We start from the raw sequence: 14,126 nt of genomic DNA on the forward strand, positions 1-14,126 counted from the left end.
GTCGACCTATATTCGTGCTCGACCTATTTTCGAGTAAACATGGTAGTTTTATTGGCCTTATAAATAACAATAAATGTTCGCTTGCTAACTAAGCAAGCATGGTGTCAACTGCGCACAGACAGACATGAACGGATCTCACCTCATGACAGCCAGCACTCGCTGTGACACTGTCATTGCACTCGTAAGCACTAACATTATGACAGCGAGCATATGCTGTAGCAATGCAGGCGGGATGAGGAGCATTTGCAGCAGGGAGTGAATGCCTTGTGCTGCCGTTCACTTCACCGCGTCTCCGAAACTAATTACATGGCCTCCAACACTAGGCGCATAGGAAGACAGCTCGCCTCCAACATACGGAGTGTGGGCCATGTATGCGCAAAGCCGTGCGGACAGCCATGCGCAGCCACAGCTGGGCTTGAGGAGGGAATGTGCGCTCTTCTCCTCTAGTGTGTACTTGATCATGTAATCTCCAACATTGAGCATGCAGGAAGACTGTGCACATCAAGCGACCATCCTTCTTGGCTCATTCTCAAATGCTTGCCCTTATACCTGCAGCATACAGCGTACAGGCTGCTCTTCATCACACTTGAACTTTATACGGAACATCACGACAACTCACCTGGAGTGTTCATAAAATGGCATATCTGATTCGAAAAAGCTGCCGCTTGGAAATGCTGTTTATATTTGGTCTTGCTTACAGTGCAAGACCAATAAATTACAAAGTTGAACACCTCTTGCATGCCCTGAGGCATTTATCCTCGCATTAAAAAAAAAAAAAACACCTCTTGCAAGTAATAGTTTGACTGTTGCAATAATAAATGTGTATAGTGGACTGTCATGGGCAGTTAACATGTGAACAAGTTTGGGATTATTAGAATGTATTCTATCGTTCCTGCTTTCATCAATTTATGTGTAATGTTGGCATGATTTCGCCTTGTACACTTAGTTTGAAGCCTTTACCATCTTTGATGACTGGATAAATAGTAGTTTAAGCTCGTGCTGTGGGGCTCTTACTTGCGAGAGGTGTTCAACTTTGTAATTTCTTGTTTATTTTACAGTCATCCGCAATGATACATACCAAATAGCTGTTTTACACTGAGCCTCAACAGTTCTGTTATGAGAAGCTAAAGCCGGGCCATAGCTGCTGTAGAACTGTGCATTCGAGTGCCAGGCATGCTACAGGCACCCTGCTACAGAACTTTATGACAGGTCCCGTGACTGGCAGACTAGCTGCTGAAACTTCTGGCAGAGACCATGCCGCTTGTGCAGGAGAATGCAGAACGGGTTGCCATGTTCATCTTTTGTTCAGCCAGGGTAGTTTACATCTGGAGAGTGTATTATTAGAGTTGGTATGGTGGGGTACATTATTGCCAGTGTTTTGTCCAAGGCAGTAGTTTGGGCTCATTGATCTGTTATACTGGGATCCTATGTAGCATTAAAGAGGAACGGAAGGACATAACAATGAATACACACATTGCAAACTTCCAACTGTTTCTTTTGAGAGACTTACACAGTTTTACATGAACCTCTTGCGCATCTCAACTGGGGCGTGACATCATGTGAAGGATGGTGTGCATACATGACGATTCAAGAAAGCCAGTTACTTTACAGATAGTGTAGGGAAGCAGTGTTCACTCACTTTCAATATTTTTTTTTAGCTGTTAATTAAGGAAGGAAAACAAGCTCGAGAAAGAAATGCATCATTTTTAATCTAGAAATCTGCGAGAGGAGGTTCTTATAAGACTGCTTGCACAGTCATCCATACATACTCCGTTCACCTCTCCTCATTGATTGAACTCCAGAAACAAGCAGTTTGCATTAGTAAATTCACTCCATGGTTTTCACCTTCTATTCCCTGTTCCCTGTTTTGTTCATCCTGTGACGAAGAAGATCGGCAGGCTGAAAAGCCCCGTTGCCATCGCATGGCTTGTACCCAGTTCGCTCTCTGGCTGCGCCCTACCTGCTGGTGCTGAGTTTGTCGCTGCTGCTCTACAAGCCTAATAAACCCCCCTTGCAATCTTAATATTTTGTCTTTTTCTAGCCTTTATTTTTATAATATCAGCATTATATTCTTTAACATCTGTGACCATGACCTCACTTTAGACATTGTCCCACAACATGTGCTCTCTAATCCTAATTCTACTTGCTTCGCTACCCGTCACAACTTACTCTTGCCTAGTATTCGAACTAATTGTGGTAGATCCACATTGCTTTTCTCTTCAGTAACATTTTGGAATAGTTTACATACTCATATGAAATCTGTATCTTCGTTGCAAATGTCTAAGAGAAACCTTAAGGAAAACCTGAATCAATTTCTGTTTTTAACCCTTTCGCTGTCACAGACGTACCGGTGCGTCATCGCGCTTCCCCCCCACAGTGTCACTGACGTACCGGTACGTTCTCTATCGTGCATTCAAAATTTCGCGCCTGAGCGCAAAGCTGGCGCTCCTAGACTGGCCACGCCATCTGTTGACTCTTTCTACAAGTTCGTATCTTCGCCCCGACCTGCGTCAGTTCATGTATTGAAGAGTACAGTGCGACTGCCACTCCCCGCTTTCTCTTTGCTGAGTGGCGTGGTGGCTCCGCGTTCGCTGGATCATGGGTCGCGCGCGTGTGTTTAAAGGTTCAAGGGTTGTCCGGCCATCTCCGCTGGTTTGAAGGTTTTTATTTTCCTTCTGTTGGTGTGTCTGCTACGGCGCGTAAAGTTCAGGCGCATGTGCCGTTGCCTCTCCGAAAAGAGTGACTCGATTGCTGCTTTCGCTCTCTCGTCGCACCCTCGCTTCCGACTTGCAGCAGTAAACGTAAAGCTCTTCGAACTTTGTTTTAGCCTTTTTTCATCTCCCTCTGTCTTCTTAATCACACAACCTCCCATTTCTCTCTGTTGTGCGGGCGACTGAAAGCGCATCCTCCCGGCGCGCGGTTACTTTCGGATGGCTGAGCACGTGGGACCTTCGTCTGCCCATTGGAGCGGTGGCTCTTCAGATTCAGAATACGAGCCGAGCTCGGATTTGAGCTCGGATTTGGACTCGGACAGCATCTCACGCGAGGAAGAGATGAGTTACGCATAGTCAGATTCCGATGTTGAACGAATGTTATAGTCAGGCTGATGATGATGATGATGTTTACTAACAACAGCTGCAGAGCACTGAAATGTGCATATTGCATTGACTATGTTATTTGTATACCAATCATAATCAAAAATAAATTCGTATGTTCATTCCCTGTTATGCTCGTTCCCTGAAACCAAGCCGACACTGGGGGTGTGTCACGGCCAGAAAGGTCCGACAGCGAAAGGGTTAAGCTATAAATAATCCCATCTGCCACTGAACATTATTGATGCACTTATTAATGTGGTGAATTGAGCTTGTTGGTACATATTTGAAAAGGCAGCAGCAGTAAAAAGAAAAACACGGACGTAGACAGAACGACAAGGACGAGCGCTGAACTTCCAACAACATGATTGTGAACGGTTCACGAAAATATACATGCTGTCCGAGCCAGGGGTTACCATCTGCACATGCATAAACATGCCAGCTCTTTGTCTGCAAGGGTGATATATCCCTCCCCAAATCTAGAGATCTGTTCAAATTCTGTCAGACGCGTTTTACTTCTCTTGATAACAGAAATGTTTTCAAGGTTGGGCGAACAGTTCTTGCAAGTCAGACGATGACTTGCCAGCAAACTTTCAACATCTTTTCCTTCTTGCACATTTTTTATGTTGTTTGCGTGCTCCCTTAACCTGTCGTTAACACATTTCCCAGTTTGGCCAAGGGGCACCTTTCCACACCTTAAAAAAATTTCATAGACCACAAAAGACCGCCTGTGCTTTGTGCCGCAGTCACGCTGCTGGGTTGCAGCCGGGTCGTTCAACCTGCAAAGATTTGACAGCTTGTGGGGGGCAGAGAACATGATTTCCATGTCGCAACAGTTTATGCATGTGCAGGTGATAACCCCTTGCTCAGACAGCACATATTTTTGTGAACCGTTCACAATCATGTTGTTGGAAGTTCAGCACTTATTCTTGTCGTCCTGTCTCCATCTCCGTCTTTCTCTTTAGCGCTGCCGCCTTTTCAAATGATGCACTTCTATATCTATTCTTCCTTTGCAATATTTATACTCTCTTTTGTTTGCTTTGTTTTTTTACTTTGTTATTACTTTGCAGTTTTACATGGTTTACTTTGCACAGGAGGTCCCGCCAACGGTGATTAAACCTTTGGACCTCCTTCTGTATATGCACAACTATGTATCATTTGTAATGTAAATAATCTGAATTGAATTCAAAGTGGGCACACTTAAGTAGCAGTCCCCGCTTGTTGTGGACGCAGCGTTTCACACTTTCTCTTCCTGCTGACATGCAGGAACACTTTGAGCGAGGCATGGAGCTGCATGCCAAGTGCACCATCTTTGCCGAGGGGTGCCACGGGCACCTGGCCAAGCAGTTGTTCAAGCGCTTCAATCTGCGCGAGGACTGCCAGCCGCAGACGTACGGCCTGGGGCTAAAGGAGCTCTGGGAGGTAGACCCCGCCAAGCACCGACCGGGGCTTGTCATGCACAGCATTGGCTGGCCACTTGTGAGCAGTTCTGCTTGCTTGTTTTACAGCTTTCTGGCTCAAAATTATGTAGAACAATGGTCAATATCGAAATGAGCTGCCTGGGTTGGAGCACATTGGCTAGAAATTGTGTGCATTGGACTCTCTATAATACAAATCTCTCAGGACGATGAAAAAATTTGTATCACCCGAAATTCGTATCAACTAAAAAACATGAAAAAACCAGGAAATTGAAATTAAGAGGGTACATAACAATGAAATGGCTGGCTTGCCTAAAATATCTCATTTTCTTAAACCTTTTTTCACACTTATAAGACATTTCTTTGTGTCATGGTGAAATATATGGAAGAAATATGCAGCAGAATTTGAGAAAAATTGGCTTTTGGAAGTGCTATCACCAAGCACTGCTTTTCGTTGACACAGCACTGCCATCTTAGTGTCACCTTAAACACTACAGATTGGAGACTCAGATAGCCACAGCGCTGTATTTCTCACTAAAGAAATAAAACCAGCAAAAGTGAGCACGAAAAGGGAAAAAGAAGAAAAAAACTAACAAAAGTAAGCCATCAGGATAGAATTGTGCTTCGTAGTTTGAAACGAGAAATGGGGGGAGATGGGGAGGGGGGGGGGGGTCGTCTTCCCAGGGTGTTGCTAACCCTAGTGAGGCCACTGCCTGCAATGCCGTTTGCAAGTCACCATATTTGCTCTAGATCTATCCTCAGCATTTTGTAGAACACAGACAAAAGGAATTATGAAAATTGACCCAGTCAAATCGAAGCTATTGGTCGGAGAAAATTAAAAATACAAGATAAATGAGAGTTGCCCTCCACTTGAATTTTCGCGGTGTTATGGTGCATATTTTTCTCTCCCATGAGGTCGTGTGGTATCACCCAATAACAGCAGTGCATTAGTGAAAGTCAGCCCGCCACAATTGCCAAGTCTGCTCAGCCTGTTGATCGTGTTCCATGGTGTTCCCATGGCCTCCATCATCAGGCACATGGCCTAATCTCGGAGACCATGATGTCATTTCTATGGTTACAACAGCTTCCACAAGGCGGCTGTTCACGTGACGAAGTGGTGGGCATGTGATGCGTTGTTTTCGTAGTTGCAACATGTAGCCCATGGCTCTGTGATATACTTAAAATGGTTGTAAAGCATAATGCCATAGCTTTTTACAGCGAAGCTGTATATGGCTAGGGTTATGCACATTATTGTTCTCCGTGAACAAAAACTATCATCATCAATGGCTTATACCCTCGTAAACATTTGTACTCCCATTCATACAGTATATTTTGTCTTGCCCGTAAGGCAGAGGCTACAAGCACTCAGCAAAGTGAAGCGAACAATGTTTAAATTCTTTCTAATCATGCATACAACATACAAAACAGCATGTCAAAAACTGTCATCATCAATGTCTCACATCCCCATAAGCAAGTAAAGAATGCAATGGCTCATAGTCCCATAAGGTTCATGGCTACTCACCTTGCGTGAATTAGATGCGATGACATTACCGTTGTTGTCATTGTCGATGGTTTCAGTGCGAATGCATCGGTACTGAAAGGGAGTAGTTTGCACATTCCGTGTTGCAGCCATATCCCTTGCAATTTCACACTGATCCGCCCCAGCCGACCACCCAGCACCATATGTGCATCAATTTGATATTAGAAAAGAATGTGATTGCAGTTGCGAGTGAAATAATGAGCACCCATCAAGACTGTAAATGAGTTCGTACCTTTGTTCAAAATTATGTGTCACCTCCATGTCATGTGCTAAACAGCTTCGCTGGTCAACCACCTTCACAGAGTGAAGTGGCTTCTGATTTTTTTCACAGTAGACGCAGAATCTTGCGAAGGTAAATCACACATCACATTTTTAACCAAACATCATAGCAGCACTCTCTTTTGCATGTTGTGTTTACGGAGTACACAACATTTCCATTTCGAGGCGATGCCATTGGCACCGTTCAACAAGCTTTCCCTTGCACATTGCAGTGTCCCTTTAAAGGGACACTAAAGGTTACCAGAAACTCAAGTTAAAGTGGTAGAGCAATGTTCTAGAACGTCTAAGGCGTCAATTTAATCGCGAACAGAGCTTTAGTAACCGAGAAATTGAGGTAAATGCATGACACGATTTGAGACCCCCTAGCGACATTCCGGTACTAGCCCGATGACGAAAGGACTCCTCATAATTTGTGTTACTAATACTCAACTACTAGTATTAAAAATATCATTTCATTCGATTATAAGACGGAAAAAAATGCTACTTGTCTACGTCTATTCGATTCTAAGAAAAAATAACATTTTGACGTTGCCCTTCAGTAATATGGGTGTTCGAAAGGTTTCGTTTTCGCTCGACTCTGCGCGCTCGACTCTGCGCCGCGCACGCTTTGGAGTTTCAGTACTTTCGTTATCGCGTCGTGCTGTGAGGGTTCTGCTGGCTCGCGAAACTTTCATTTGGAACAAGCAGCGAGAATGCCACGTGCATGTGATGTCGTGGGAAGCCCTCGTTGCTTTCCCGCTTCGGAGAGCCGGTGTCGAGGCCGTCATTGTAGTACGCAACGACGCCGGCAGTGCGAGCCCTCAGCAGCAGGTCGCGCTCGTCGGTGCTCAAATCGCTGAAGTTGAGCCCACCATCCCGAGCCAATCTGTCGGTGTCAGGGTCCATTGCGACGAGCGTCGAAGTTTGCGTCACAGAATGAAGTACCAGCTTATGGGCGTCTTGCGCTGGAGTTTGAGGTATAGTAGCGGTGCCTGGTGGCGGTGCGGGAAACGACATCTGGGTCATGCCAGCTTGGCTGTGGCGAAGCACGTTTCTAGGCCGAGTTTTGCGTCGATTCGCACTTTTTTATGCCCTGTTGTGAGTGCGAAAAGGCTCACAGACCATGCCGACCACGCTGCGAGGTCGCCGCAGCCTATAGTTTAACGAAAATGGACTCTCCGTGTGCCGTGGGACGTAATTCATTTCTCCTTCCGCTAGCCACCATACTCCCGCTTTCGCTCTGCTGTCGGCTCTGTCTTGGCTCTGTTTCTGGCCGCGCGTTTGCGTTTTGCGCAGAAAAGCCGTAGCGCCGTCTGCGGACGCCGTTCTACTCACCGATGGCGCAACGTCACTATGAGACCATGATGTCAGTACTCCTAGATCGGAGGGCGGGCGATTTGAACTGCGCTAGAGGTACGCGTACGCTTCAGAACGCATTTTCTCTTAAAATAAGTCTCTCCTTGGCACGAAACAAGCGTTTCGAAGTTTCTGTGATGGTATTTCAACAGTCCACGTTGACTTAATAGTAACCTTTAGTGTCCCTTTAAGTGATGCTTTTGTGTACAGTCAAACCTCAATATAACGAACATGGATACAGTGAATTATCAGATATAATGAACTGCGTCGAAAATTGTGAATTCTTTTTTGGCAATACATAATAGTGTGTACGCTTATGAAGGGTATTGGATGTTAAGAAGTTATTTTTGTTTCAGTCGTTATAATGATGCCTGACTGTACAAAGATAAAACAGGTTAAATTTACACTGGCGAATTTGCTTTACCCTTATGTTTCAGCACAAGGACATCTATGGAGGGTCATTCATGTACCACCTGGATGAAGGTGCCCCTCTGGTGTCCATAGGTTTTGTAGTCGGCCTGGATTATCACAATCCGTACATAAGCCCCTACCAGGAATTCCAGCGATATAAGACACACCCCCACATACGCAACATACTCGAAGGGGGCAAACGCATTGGCTATGGGGCAAGAGCTCTCAATGAAGGTGGCCTGCAGGTACGTTTCTTTACTGTTTGCAGAACCTTGCTTGTTCAAAGCAATTAGAGTGCCATTATGCGGGACAAAAAAAAAAAACATATGTTTGCAGAAGAAGTGTTCCTTATGTGTCATTTTTGTATTTGTATGTTTCTGTGTTCCTTTTCTTTTGTGTGTGCTATAGTCACTAGAACAAGGCAGCAGCAGCTAGCCCAGGTCAATGCCCTACATCAGCCTATTTTGCTTACATCAAGCCAATTCACTGTTGCTGCTAAATTCAGCACCTGGGTATGCACTAAGCACAACAATCATTACCAACAGGGAAATCATTATGTCAACCTACTTAATTTTCTGAAAGGTGTTCGGTCTGACAAAGCAACCGCTACTGCTTCCACATACCGTATTTACTTGAATCTAGGCCGGCCCCGATTCTAAGCTGACCCCCAAATGTCCGAAGCCAGAAAAAGTAAAAAAACTTACCTCGAATGTAGGCTGAACAGAAAAAGTGCGGACAGCGTTCACAAAATGAAAACAAAATTTATTTAATATGAACATGCCGAGCTCACTCTATATTATCATCGCTGCTAGCCTCATCGCTATAGCCCAGACCACATGTGCGCTTGCGGCTGCACGCAAGCATCGAAACACAGTGCGATCACGGCGAACAGCTCCTCTCTGTTATTGTGTGCTTATTTTCATTATCGCTGTCATCGCCTCGTTACGACGCACGCAAAAAGCATTCCCCGTTGCCCCCTACAACGACAGATGTTTTTCTCATTGATGCCGAAGTCCTGCCTGGTTGAATGTTTGACGATGCCTCTGCAGCTAGCACAACTTTTTGTTTGAAAGCGGCACTATAGTGGCATTGCCTGTTTGATGCCATTACAATAACGCCACGCTATGGGCCATGCTGCACGCATAGGGATGCTAGATGCCGATATGACACAGGTCAAAATAGTGACGTCGCTCGTGTACTTCAGTTGGCTACTGGCGCAGCTAATAGCGGCTGCGATACTGACTTTTTTAGATGGTGCTAGCTATGCACCATATTTATGATATTTAATTACAAACTGGTGCGTTTTTTGAAATTCACAAATCTAACACAACCCTAGAGTTTGGTGTATGATTATTTGAAAAAAGAAAAAAACTTTTGGCCTAGATTCGAATAAATACTGTACAAGTGCTTTACAAACTGAAACACCTGTGCAGGGTCTCATTGACAATTGCATTTAGTTGCTGAGCATAGGGTCGTGCTTTCAATTCTTTGCTACAATAGACAGATCTACAGGGGTCAAAATCTGAAAACACTTGTGTACCAAGTTTATTCTGCTCATCAAGGAACCAAGATGATCAAAATTATTGTCGCCAGACTCGGGGGCCCCTCACTAAAGAATGTGCCAGGCGTTCTACATGTAAATGCTCATTCTTGGAGTATACAATGATGTCATCCACACAAACATTACAAAAATGACCAATGGAGAGTTTCAGAAGAGTGTTAATCATCTTTTGGAACCAGCTTGGCGAATTCTTCCAGCCAAACGGCAGGTGATAGTACTCATATACCATATTTATTCGAATCTAGGCCTATAGCATGTTTTCAAATAATTATATACCAAACTCTAAGGTTGCCTTAGATTCAAGAATTTTAAAGAATGCGCCAGTTCTTAATTGAAATTGATAAATATGGTGCATAGCTAGTGCCATCTAGAAAAGTCAGTATTGCAGCTGCTACTAGCCGTGCCAGTAACCAACTCAAGTACATGAGCAACGTTGCCATTTTGACCGGTGTTGTATCAGCTTGCAGCGTGGTGTTATCGTAATGGCACCAAATAGGTCATGCCACTATAGTGCCGCTTTCAAACGAAAAGTACTAAACGCAGAGGCATTGTCAAATGTTCAAGCCGGGTGGGGCTTCGGCGTCGATGAGAAAAAAAAGTTGCAGCTGCACCCAAAAGGCGAAGCCTCGACTGCAATAGCAAATTAGTAGAGAGTTAGCTATACAAAGTAAAGACAGTAGTTTTATCGGCCATATAAACTTGTAAACATAGGTATACAGTGAGATCTCCATATAAGGGACATACATCAGGGGAACACTGTAAATTGTTGTTCGTTATGATTCCACCCATTATCCCATCACTTCAAAAGTTTTCACCATATGAGCTATGCACAAAAACATTGCTGTTGGTTCTCAGCACACACTGTTGCTATTTTCCATAGATTCCGCCGCCACACATCACCGAAGCACTGTAATTTGGAGTGATGCACACAAAAGAGACAGACGGTAACGCCGAGAAAACTATGGACAAAAAGATAGCTCCATGTCACCTCCAAAGCATAATGTTTCTTGCTTTTTGCTTGTTTTTTTACATTTCTTACCATGGGCACCGCAACTGTCTCACTTGAGGTGGACACCTGAACTATGTCAAAGCACAAGCGCGTAAACAACACCGTCTCAAAAGTGCAAAGTGTGACTGTGTGGCATCCCCGCGAGTACGAAGGTTACATTTCACTGTGCGGCGCATAGCTACTACGGCTGCAGAAAGAAGCCCGAAAGAAAGAGGCATGTACAGATAGAAGGGTGAAAGAAAGAAGAGATGCACCTCCATTACTAGGCAACGCTTTTCTGGGCGGAGCATGCGCTCACAAAGTAGGTAAAGGCAAGGCGCAGAAGACCAGGACTTAGGAAGAAGAACACAAACGAAAAGATGGGCGCCACTCACAACTAAGTTTATTTTCGCAACAAGCCTGCCTTATGTAGGTCATTAAGCCGAGTCGCACACAAAACTTTAGAAGTAAAAAAACACAGCAATCTATCGACCATTCAGGAATGTTATCTGCACAGCTATCGAAAGAGCAAACAAGAACCACACGTGGATCAGCACAGGAGCCAACTGATCTAGTACAGCCTTTTTCCAAGCCAACGGGGACAAAAAACCAGACATAAAAAGTACCGTCTACACTTCACTACCAACCAATCTAACCACAACATAACACACTTCAAACGCCTAAGGCCCAGTCAGTGATAAAACCCGCACGACGATGGGAATAATGACCAACGAATAACACGGAAATAACATGAAAAATGCGTCTAAGAACAGTGTCTGCGTCAAAACTCTAATAGTCACTCCCCTAAAATCTCTAATAGTCACTCCCCTAAAAATTGATAGAACATGTAACCGCGCGAAAAAAGAACCACGCGACAAACAGTGAAATAGACTTTGAAGATATGTGTGTCAGTATCTCGTGTTACCATGTCTCATGTCGAATAAGTGAGGAAATGGATGGACTACATAGTCACAGGACCAATATTTATATTGCAGTCTGAGAACCTGCTAGTCCTCAAAAGGCTACAGGCTAAGGTGGTCATTCCGGAGCACATGCACTTCTGTCTAGCTACCCAGTTGACGGTAGTGGCTGGTGTAGTGGTGGCAATGATAGTGGCTTACTGCTCTGCTTTTATGTTTTCATATGACATTGCAGAGCCTGCCAAAGCTAACATTCCCCGGTGGTTGCCTGGTTGGCTGCAGCCCTGGCTTTATGAATGTGCCCAAGGTGAAGGGCACCCACAATGCCATGCGCAGTGCCATGCTTGCGGCTGAGGCTGTGTTCGAAACTCTGACGAAAGAGAATGCATCCCCAACTAAAGGTAAGGACTTGCAGGCTTTATTCCTGGCTGCAGTGGCCACATTTCAATTTAGAAATACGTGGATTTGGGAGTATCCGACATCATGGAGTTCACATGAACCACCAAAGCACTGATGACTATGAACTCGCCCATTTTCTGCTCAGTTTCACAATGTGTGCCCACATTCGTCGACACTGGAGCTAGGTGACAGACGCGCACTTGCGTCTCCTGGCCGTGCTTCGGCAAATGCTCATGAAGCTGCTCTGAAAGTGCATTGCCGCCAGCATCTTTACCGTCATACTGTTTTGCTCTCAACAATGACATTTTCATGATGGCTATCGCAACGAGTCCGGAGAAGGGAGCAATGTTTCATTTATAGGCCTTAAAATTGAAATAAATTACCTTTTAGCCGTCTGCTGTCAGTCATACTTTGTGAAAGCGCTCCTTGTTGGAAGCATGCAAAGCTGATGCTATAGTCACTTTAGCCTTAAGTTTGGTGTTTACACTACTTTAATGTGAATCGCATTAACGTTGACTTTAATTATGAGGTAGGTATTGGTTATATCGTCATAAGGTGGATTGCACCATAACCACATCTGTAATTATCTGATGCTTGTGCATATTGTAAAGTAAGCTCTTTGATCAAGTGATGAAGGGCTTGAAAGCACACTTGAAATCATAGACTGATAAGCTGCACCCACTAAGCTATAGATTACAGGTTTCTTAGTTCAAAGCAACAGTGACAGTAACAAAAGCCAACACCCTGGCATCACACCACGACAGCTCATTGCAAAAATAATTCCTATGTCACTGTTTGCATACATGGCTCATTCTGGTTGGATAGGTTTTTGTTTAACAATTTCATGAATGTTATGATCCCCAGGTTTAGAGCCTAGCAGTTATGAGCAGAAGATACGCAACAGTCCAGTGTGGAAAGAGTTGCACTCTGTGCGGAACGTCCGGCCTTCCTTCAACACTCCACTGGGTGTTTACGGCTCGGTCATTTACACAGGAATATTCTACTTCATTTGTCGAGGCAAGGAGCCCTGGACCCTGTCCCACAAAGGTAATCACATTCATTACAGAATTGTCTCCCCTTTTTATTATTTATCTTTGCTCTTTTATGTAACCTAGAGTTGATGTAGCTTTAATTATAAAAGAGCAGGATAATTTGTTTGTGCAATCTGTCAAGCTTATGCTTAACCTATAGCTTAAGCAAAACATATTTTTTGGCTGTTGACACCTCTAGACTAGGGACATGGGCATATTAGAAACTTTTGAATAATGAATCAAATATTGTTTTATTTGATTCCGTCTTTTAATTGAATAGACATTACTATTCATAAATATACTTTTCTAATAGTTTTCAAATATTTCAAATCCTTGGCTGTGCCCAATCCAGCATAAGGTTGGAGCACATGTGTAACAAATTTAATCTCGGCGGCCATAGTAGACCAGTTTTCCGAACCCCATATATATATTTCTTGCACTTGAAAAGAACTTTGTTTGGCCTTGAAGAATTGTTCCCTGAAGTGACGGCCTTATATGAGAATTTACAAGACCTCATAGTAGGAGACAGTTCAATTTCGCAGCCTGAGTCCTCTCGCACCACCAAGAATCTGGCATCTCTTGGTGGTGTAATCTTCCTTTGCGTGATTGTCGCACACTTCGCTATCACTAATACTGCTTTGCCTTTCCGGCAAACTGCAGCCTCTCTCTCTCTCTCTATTTTTTTCTCTTTTGCTGTGAGTCTGAGTGCAAGCGCTGCTGCACATGACTGCTTTTGATTCTGGTTTTGAGTGAGTCCGGCTTGGCCTCATTTCGGTTACTGAGTGAAGGCTGCCCAACTATCATGAACCAAGACTTTAAAAAATAGTAGTTGCTTTACTTGAAGAAAACCTAGTGCACATTGTTTCCAGTACAGTGGAGTAGCCACCAGCAGTTATTTCGTTACTGAGATTTAATTTGGTAATTGCAGTTAGTTATTTAATTCAATAACTACTGTCCTCATTATGGAAGTGTCAATGAGGCATTTGTAGGCAGCCCCAAATGACATCTAGTTGTGGTGTTTTCAGCGACGTACTAATTGCGTACACTTTTTTCCGACTGACAAAGAGACCTCACAAAATCATCCTCACCTCACCAGCATCGTAAAGTAGCACACTCAAGTAAGCTGATTGAAAGCAACTGCATTGCCTGTCA

The 14,126-nt window shown here is 44.1% G+C and overlaps 1 protein-coding gene across 2 annotated transcripts in view; it reads left to right on the forward strand.

Moving 5' to 3' along the window:
* The window catches only part of Etf-QO (electron transfer flavoprotein-ubiquinone oxidoreductase), a 36,136-nt gene that overhangs the window by 12,900 nt on the left and 9,110 nt on the right, over positions 1–14,126 (forward strand). For both annotated transcript variants that reach the window (XM_065430179.2, XM_065430178.2), the window contains exons 8-11: positions 4,359–4,571; positions 8,102–8,320; positions 11,780–11,945; positions 12,808–12,990. In XM_065430179.2, the coding sequence (XP_065286251.1) occupies positions 4,359–4,571; positions 8,102–8,320; positions 11,780–11,945; positions 12,808–12,990 (781 nt within the window). The remainder of the gene's footprint in view (positions 1–4,358; positions 4,572–8,101; positions 8,321–11,779; positions 11,946–12,807; positions 12,991–14,126) is intronic.

This window comes from Dermacentor albipictus, chromosome 3 (assembly GCF_038994185.2).
Source record: "Dermacentor albipictus isolate Rhodes 1998 colony chromosome 3, USDA_Dalb.pri_finalv2, whole genome shotgun sequence".
Taxonomy (NCBI): domain Eukaryota; kingdom Metazoa; phylum Arthropoda; class Arachnida; order Ixodida; family Ixodidae; genus Dermacentor; species Dermacentor albipictus.